General features: G+C 45.2%; 1 protein-coding gene across 3 annotated transcripts in view; it reads right to left on the bottom strand.

The window, feature by feature from the left end:
- Positions 1-7905: 7905 nt before the first annotated feature.
- Positions 7906-9335, bottom strand: part of GRHL2 (grainyhead like transcription factor 2) — a 67408-nt gene continuing 65978 nt past the window's right edge. For all 3 annotated transcript variants that reach the window (XM_074885766.1, XM_074885748.1, XM_074885757.1), the window contains one exon: positions 7906-8201. In XM_074885766.1, the coding sequence (XP_074741867.1) occupies positions 8087-8201 (115 nt within the window). In that variant the 3' untranslated portion in view covers positions 7906-8086. The remainder of the gene's footprint in view (positions 8202-9335) is intronic.

Raw genomic sequence — 9335 nt, 5'->3', positions numbered from 1 at the left:
GGAGGTTACCAACACCAGCAAACTGCAGTCAGTCCCACAGCTGACGACATCTCTCTATATATACATGGCATTATATACATAGGGCTTTTGGCTTCTGTTGTAGCTCAAGTGCCGACTGCAGAAGGGCTGGTGGGAGAACACAGGCTGCACTGGAGACTGTCGTCAGGGCAAAGAGCATGTGGTAGGAGGGAAACGGGTCTCTGTGGTTTCCGGTGCACCTGGGAAGACCTCTTCTGCTCTTTGTTCGTCAGTCATACTCACCAAGCTGCGGAGCGCTTAGTGCCTAGCTTTCCTGCTGACAAATGCTTTTGAAAATTATTAGAAAATGCCAAGCACACAGTGAAAGCCTTCTTTTAAAAACCTTGGTGGCTGTGAAAAGGCTCTTAGAGCTGGACACAACTGGATGAGTTTTGTTCGGATGGAGAAGGGCTGGAGGAAGTTGGGTTCTTGGAGCTAACACTGCTGGCCAAGACATTTCAAGTTAATTAACTTCTTTCCTCATTGCCCAGGTGTGGGCTCTGCCTGACACAGGAGAGGACATCTCAGGGGCTGACTTCCACAGCAGTTTGTCCCGCTCAGGACTTGCCCTCAGTGGGAGCACTGAACTACTTCACCTCCACAGTAAGACAGGGCTGCCATGCCACTGCTTGGGCAGCCTCCCTTTGCCAAGGCAAATGCTTTCCCAAGCAATTTCCCACTTACTTGGACGTTCTCATCTCCTGGATTCTTGTTTGAAAAGACAAAGTCAGCTGGTGGAGAATAAAATGGTTGATGGAAATGTGTTACTGCAAGATGCACGGTCAGGTATGCTTCAGTGCTTTGGGCACACAGGGCACAGCAGGAGCAGATGCCAGGTTCCCTAGACTCCAAATATGTTCGTGCCAACACTTCCAGCCAGGTTCCCAGGACATTCTGACATGTCACAGAATCACAGAATGGTTGATGTTGGAAGGGACCTCTGGAGGTCACTGGTCCAAACCCCCTGCTCAAGCAGGGCCACCTAGAGCCAGTTGTCCAGGACCATGTCCAGGCAGCTTTTAAATATCTCCAAGGATGGAGACTCCATAACCTCTTTGGGCAACCTGTGCCAGTGCTTGGTCACCCTCACAGTAAAAAAGTGATGTTCAGAGGGAACCTCCTGTGTTTCAGTCTGTGCCTGTCTCCTCTGGGCCTGTCTCTGGGCACCACTGAAAAGAGCCTGGCTCTGTCCTCTTTGCACCCTCCTTCAGGTATTTGTACACACAGATAGTATGTCTCCAGAGCCTTCTCTTCCAGGCTGAACAGTCCCAGCTCTCAGCCTGTCCTCGTAGGAGAGGTGCTCCTGTTCCTTCATTAGGTTAGTGACCCTTTGTTGGACTCTCCAGTACGTCCATGCCTCTCTTATACTGCAGAGCCCAGAACTGGGCACAGGACTCCAGGTGTGGCCTCACGAGCACTGAATAAAGATCACCTCCCTTGGCCTGCTGGCAATGCTTTGTCTAATGCAGCCCTGGATACCATCAGCCTTCTTTGCTGCAAGTGCACATTGGCTCAACCTGGTGTCCACCGGGCCTCCTGGGTCCTTTTCTGTAGAGCTGCTTTCCAGCTGGGCAGCCCCCAGCATGTACTGGTGCATGGGGTTGTTCCTCCCCAGACAGAGGACTTTGCACTTCCCCTTGTTGAACTTCACAAGGTTCCTGTCAGCCCATTTCTCCAGCCTGTCAAGGTTCCTGTTGATGGCAGCACAACCCTCTGCTGTATCAGCCACCACTCCCACTCATCAACAAACTTGCTGAGGGTACACACTACCTCATCATCCAGGTCATTAATGAAGATATTGAACAGGACTGGACCTGGTACTGACCCCTGGGTACACCGCTAGTCACTGGCCTCCAAGTAGACTTTGTGCCACTGATCACCACCCTCTGGGCCCAGCCCTTCAGGCAGTCTTCAATCCACCTCACCGCCTGCTCATCCAGCCCATACATCAACAGCTTCTCTGTGAGGATCTTATGGGAGACAGTGTCAAAGGCCTTACTGAAGTCTGGGTAGACAATAACCACTGTTCCCCCCACCATCTACCAGTCCAGTCACTGAACCGATGTTTTGGTGATTACTTTTTTCAGTCTCTGTTCTTGTTTTCTCAACAGAATTAATTTGTATTTTCTTCTTTTTGAAAAGTTTTCTGCACTCAGAAATAGGAACTCAGTCCCCAGTATGTACTAATACACACCACAGCAACAGAAATATCTCATACATAGGAATATTTATTTTTTTCCTTCTTAAAAATGTACAAAAAAATAAAATAACTGTATTTACAGTTTATCAAACCCCTCTCCCAGTTGCAACACTATTAAGTTACATGAACTATTTTCTTAATATAAAAGCACACTATTTATACATAAAGTTTCCTTGTTTGCCAGAAAGAGGGCTTGTCACAAACTTTGGCACAAACATTCTTGTTTGTATCTTGTCTCAATTCATAGGAAATGGAAGAGCATATAAACATTTCATAAGCTTTACATTTTAAAAGTCATAAGATACTCCTTTCCAGTTCCACATCAATCAATATACAGCAACTCTGACAGCTGGGAAGTTTAGTTTTTACTAATTGTTTGAATTAATTTACAAGATTTAAACAATCCATAGACTGAAAGAGGAAAATATACAAGAAAGACATTTGATCTCTGAATTCCTTTGACCAAAAACTTCATGAGAGAGAACACACAGGAAAAAAAATTTTTCTTTGTAGTTTACATTTAGTAGTAAAAATCCTCCAAAATGTCTTGATGGGGATGTCACTGAAAGCTTCACTGCAAGGAAGCACTTTATTTTGGGGATATCAGCACCTGATTGTGTAGAAAGAAACTAAAATTTGAGATTTGGGGATTTCGTAATAAAACATCAAATGGACGGACATAGTCCCAAATCTGTAGTGGGAACCAAAATTAGAACTTAGAAGACTATTCTCCTTTTGCACGTCTATCAGAGTCTTTCAAAACACAACATCTACAGACACTGCGCTGCCCTAATTCTTCATAGGGAAAATTAGTTGAACAGCAAGCCACCCTTCAGGCTGCACTAGTTAAGATTCAAGACGAAAGGAAATGAGAGTTTTGTTCCTTTAAATAAACAACCACAACAGTGTCACAAAGAAACAAAAGAAGTCAAGTCAGATATTTCTGTCTCCTGCTGAACAGTAACCAAATCTTACTTCCAATTTAAGTCATAATATTTGGAAGATCCAGCGCTAATCATCATTTTTCATTAAAAAAAAGCAACATGTATATTTTAACTGATATACATGCAAGCAGTTTGTACTCCTCAAAACCTCTGAATCAAGTAGGGCACAAGGCAGGCCACTGCTTCAGAAGTTTGCATTACTCATACTGGCCCTTTCCCATCACTTCGATAGCCTGGTTTTGACCAACAACGTGAACCCTGAGAGCTTGTAGCTTGTCATGACCAGCATCCAAGGTTCAATGCTCCTCCAGCAGCTGATGCTGTGACTAGAACCAAAGGGGTGCAGGGTGATGTGCTCTTAGGTGCCTGCAATGCATCCACATCTGGAGCAGAGAAACAAAGCCCTCAGACCCTAGCAGGAGGGAGATCATCCTTAACTAGCTCTAGTTGTTGTTTTAAAATAATCTTACCATCAGGGTAAATCCTATTCATCTTTCTCAACCCTGCTATCTTCATTGTGACTGTAAAAAGGAAGTAAAGGCAGAAGCATCACCTCTCTTGTATCAGAAATCTGCACACTTTAAGATGTATTTAGAAAAGTTTTCAGTTAATCTTGGAAGCAAGTTTCCTTCTCTGCACAGTGCCTGACCAAAAGCACCTAAAATGGCAATGGAAAGATAGCTCCTTAAGCCCCAGTATTTCCTGGAGCATTGCACTTCTCACCTACACTACTCCTTAGTGCAGGATGCTGCAGCATCCAACAGATCCCAGCACATCTCCACCCATAAGTAAGACAAAAATGTTCCATTAATCTGAGTACTGGTGCTGTCAGGACAGCCCTATCCTTCTCTGTGAACCCCAAATTCTCATTGTACTCTCTTGATGCAGCACATCTCAACTCGGGCCAGTCCCAGGCACCACAGGCATTCCCTATAAGTAAAAGAGCTTAGATGGCAGGTTGCTGGGGGAAGAAACAGGGCTCAACTCCTATGTACATTTACTCCTATGTTTCACCTGCAGCTTCTGCCCAGACATCATGACCAGCTGAGAGATCCCAGCTAATATCCTCAGAATCCCAAACACCATCAAACAACAGAGAAATACAAGAACTGACACCGCTGCTCACCAGTTCTGTGTGCTGGTCCCAGTTCCTAATGCCACCTGCCAAAAATGTCCTTTTTATCTTTAGGAAAAAAGTATCTGGGCTAAGTCAGCATAGACTTTTTATCTGAGCCTGAGCCAAGTAGAAACAAACTGAACCACCATAAATCCCCTGTATTGCTAGAATGTCTGCTCTTGAGCAGGGTAGTAAGAGCATCTTAGCTGGAGTACATATTTATAAAACGATAAGGGAATGACTACAAAACTCTGCATCAGAAGGAGAAAGAGCACATGACAAAGGAAGAGGGAGGAAGACAGAACAGACACTTTGCTTTGCAGACATATGTGTATGTTAGCCCTGACACTAACAGCCTGAACCTTTTATAGGTTCTGGTTCCACAGAAATTTTGACAGGTACCTAACATTTCTATTTAAAGTACAGATTTTAATGGGATGCTATTGCTAATGAAGTTAAGAAAGTGTGCAGGAGCTTGCAGAATAATTCATGCAAAAACATGACCAAATCAGACTGGTCAGCTATCCCAGGTACATAGGTTGAATATAAATAGCTCCACACAGCTCAAAACACTACAGAATGAGGCCTGTTAACCTAGGCAGTGTTTCTTTACAGAATCACAGAATCATCTAGGTTGGAGAGGACCTTGAAGATCATCTAGTCCAACCTTTAACCTAGCATTGGCAGTTTCCAACTACACCATATCCCTCAGCTCTATGTCGACCCAACTCTTAAACACCTCCAGGGATGGGGACTCCACCACCTCCCTGGGCAGCCCATTCCAATGCCTAACAACCCGTTCTGTAAAGAAATGCTTCCTAATATCCAGTCCAAACCTTCCCTGGCGCAACTTGAGGCCATTCCCTCTCGTCTTATCACTCATTACTTGGTTAAAGAGACTCATCCCCAGCTCTCTGCAACCTCCTTTCAGGTAGTTGTAGAGGGTGATGAGGTCTCCCCTCAGACTCCTCTTCTCCAGACTAAACACCCCCAGTTCCCTCAGCCGCTCCTCGTACGACATGTGCTCCAGACCCTTTACCAGCTTCATTGCCCTTCTCTGGACACGCTCGAGTAATTCAATGTCCTTTTTGTAGTGAGGGGCCCAAAACTGAACACAGGAATCGAGGTGCGGCCTCACCAGTGCCAAGTACAGGGGCAAGATCACTTCCCTGTCCCTGCTGGCCACGCTGTTTCTGATACAAGCCAGGATGCCATTGGCCTTCTTGGCCACCTGGGCACACTGCTGGCTCATGTTCAGCCGGCTGTCAATCAACACCCCCAGGTCCCTCTCTGACTGGCAGCTCTCCAGCCACTCCTCCCCAAGCCTGTAGCGCTGCTGGGGGTTGTTGTGGCCCAAGTGCAGCACCCGGCATTTGGCCTTATTGAAACTCCTCCAGTTGGCCTTAGCCCATCGCTCCAGCCTGTCCAGATCTCTCTGCAGAGCCTCCCTACCCTCGAGCAGATCAACACTCCCACCCAACTTGGGGTCATCTGCAAACTTACTGAGGGTGCACTCGATCCCCTCGTCTAGATCATCAATAAAGACGTTAAACAGGAGTGGCCCCAAAACCGAGCCCTGGGGGACACCACTTGTGACCGGCCGCCAACTGGATTTAACTCCATTCACCACAACTCTCTGGGCCCGGCCATCCAGCCAATTTTTCACCCAGCAAAGCGTGTGCCCATCCAGGCCGCGAGCAGCCAGTTTTGCCAGGAGAATGCTGTGGGAAATGGTGTCAAAGGCCTTACTGAAGTCAAGGTAAACTACATCCACAGCCTTTCCCTCATCCAATAAGCAGGTCACCCTGTCGTAGAAGGAGATCAGGTTTGTCAGGCAGGACCTGCCTTTCATAAACTCATGCTGACTGGGCCTGATCATCTGGTTGTCCCGCATGTGTTGTGTGATGGTACTCAGGATGAGCTGCTCCATCAGCTTTCTGGGCACTGACGTCAAGCTGACAGGCCTGTAATTTCCTGGATCATCCTTCCAACCCTTCTTATATATATATGGGCGTCACATTGGCCAGTTTCCAATCTGTCGGGACCTCCCCGGTCAGCCAGGACTGCTGGTAAATGATGGAAAGCGGCTTGGCGAGCACCACAGCCAGCTCCTTCAGCACCCTCAGGTGTATCCCATCAGGTCCCAAATTATGCCATTAACCATCTAATAAAAAAAGATTCTGTGACTAAATGAAAAAAAAAGATTTCAGAAGGAAAAATAATAAACTCTAAAGGCTGCATGTAGGAAAGGACCCACATTTCTGTCGCACAGGATCCATACAGAGAATAAAATGATTGCAGCTGAAACTCACAGGACTGTATGCTGAATGAGGAGCTCTCTATGATAGCCAGAGGAGCTGGAAAGAAGACAGGTGCTGGGTTTGCATATGCTAGGGACATTCAGGCCTTGAACCTTTTTCCTGGTATGATTTTAGCCTGCAACTTTTTCTCTTTACAGAATTCATGAGACAGGGGTGGGATTTGACAGGATAACCTTGTAGTTCAACTTGGGTTCAGACCCAGTCCTTGTGAGAGAGACCTATTTCCACACCTCAGTTGTGGGATACTCAGTCTCTAGTGGTAAAATTGTTCCAGTTTCGATAAAATATTTACATCAAGCCCAGGTTTATACCTCACCCAACTGTCTTAAGAATCAAAACAGAATCATTCAATGGAGATACAAGAGCAAGTACCCTTAAGAAGAAGAGTTTGAAGTCCTGTTTCTTACAGTCTATAGGAATGCTTTAATGAGCAGAAAGCACCTTTCCCTCCACAGGCTTGAGAAAAGCCCACTTTGAGAGCCTTCACTTCACCAACAGAACAGGCAGAAGTTCCTTCTGTACCTCCAGGCACACCAGGCAGCAGAGACATGGTGCCTTTTGGATTTGGTGACAGCTGGATGGGACACTCAGGTATCCACAGCTAGGACTTGGGCACCTAAGTTGGGTGCCATTGTGCCAGAGCATTCCAGACCCTGTAGCACAGTTTGCTCCAAGATTTCAGTATAAAACTGGGTGGACAAGGGTGAAGCATATGAGTGCAGATGCAGTTATCAGCTTCTCAGTACACTCCTTAACAGATTGCAGCAATCTAATCCTCTAGGAAAGATTCTGTTAAACCCTAAACCCAATACATACAAGAACATAGTGGCAGTAAACATGCCCACATACAGTAGTTAAAATATATTATTGCATATTATAAACATTATATACAAGGTTAAAATGGTTTCTTTACCATTTACTTACAAGTGACATTTGTAGCTGAATGCCTTACTTACAAGTCCTCATTGCTACGTGCTGAGAACTACCAGAGGTATTTGGCAAGACTATACACTATAGAGAGATATGGATCCATCTGAGCAAGTGAACTCTGTCAGCCACTTTCCCCATTTTTAGCACTGCACCAGTTTTTTTGGAATGATGGAGAGAACTACTGGTAAAGTGATTTACACCAGATTTCTGAAACTAGACAAGCATGGTTCCTTAACATGTTTTAGAATAAGCTTATCCACACTGAAGTATGGATTAAAATGTTGTTTTTCACATTTGGTTACAAATCTGGGGGCTGGTAACTGCTTATACACTAGAGAGTGGGGAACAATAAATAAGGGACCAGGTTAACATGAGTGGCCTTGTGCTTGACAAACCCAAGTCTATGTGCAGTGGGTGCACATATGCAGAATGGACAGTATTTTCAAAGCAGTCTTGTAACAGTCTCTGATCAATGTCTGTCAAGTTCCCGAGGAATCTTCTACTTTCCAAGAAGGATGAAATGCTGTGGTTCCTTACAAAAAGGCTCTGTCTCAGGCTAGATCTCTGTCAGAGTGATCTTGAAGCCTTCGACCATGCTCTCCATGTGCAGGATGAACGTGTCCTCATTGGAGTAGTGCTCAATAATGTTGTCATCCATGTTTACCAAGATACTGGTGACAAAGGCAAAAATCAATATTTTTATGTACCAGGACACTGAGAGGGAAAGCCATGCACTCCACCGCATGTGCTCATTTCACTACAATGCAAAAACAGACTCCAGCACATGCCAGTACAGGGACAATAGTGGGAATCATCATCAAGATCTGCCCCATAGTCCCTTATAGTTTTTAGACTCCTTGCAAAAGTAGTTAAGGTAAGAGACATGCCAGTGCTGGGATGTTAACCCACTTAAGCTGCCTACAGGGTGAGCTGCACTCCAGATCCCAGGCAGACCCAGCTAGCTGGTGTTTCCTATGTCTGGTGTTGGCTCTCCCAGGTGCTACTCAGCCACGCTGCGTGAGCTGCTGCACCTCTGTGGTGTGAGTCGCTAACACGGGGAAGCAGTGTAATTTGTGATTTGCACACAGCTCACAGGCCTAGAACTCAGCCTGGATGTGAGAATATTGACAACAACTGTTAGAAGTGTATATGAGTGTTTTCCTCACTCTACTGTAAAGTGTTTCTTCCAATACAAGTATCACTTGGAAACCGTGTTAGAAAGAAGAAAAACATGAGAAGTTTCACCTGTCTTAAAAGCTAAAGAAATCCCCAGACAAAACAATGCCCTAAAGTAGAGTTACAGCTGAAAATAAACGACTGATTTAAAATTATATCACTACAATATTGTGGTTATTTAGAAGTTTAAAAAAAGTGAAGAGATTTAGACTTGGATTTCCGGTAAGGAGTAGTAGCGTAGCTATTCTAAAATCACAGCTGTGATGCTCATGTCTAAATTTACTTAGCTGAAACCCCTGCAGCATTGCCTGCCTGCCTTTCAGATTCGGACAGTGGCCTACATCTTCCTAACACTGCAGGGAAACTCCGCACCACATTCATAGCAAAAGCTGCACCTCTCCCATGCTAGTGCTCCATAATGTTATTAAGCATATAGTCTACAAAACAGACTTTATACAAACATATTTTCCACTCTGTTTCTTCACAGTAAGCCTATGAATACTGGTCAGACACAGAGTGGAGATTCATGTTTCCTCCTCTGTCACGCCTTGCTGTCTCCATAGACATCAAGATTTCAAGCGTATGGGCATGTATCCTAAAAGTGTTTATACTGCCCAGCATCATGAGGC

Source organism: Strix uralensis, chromosome 1 (genome assembly GCF_047716275.1).
Source record: "Strix uralensis isolate ZFMK-TIS-50842 chromosome 1, bStrUra1, whole genome shotgun sequence".
In the NCBI taxonomy this organism is placed as follows: Eukaryota; Metazoa; Chordata; class Aves; order Strigiformes; family Strigidae; genus Strix; species Strix uralensis.
The sequence above is the reverse complement of the archived record's forward strand: the minus strand, read 5'-3'. Positions and strand labels throughout refer to the sequence as shown.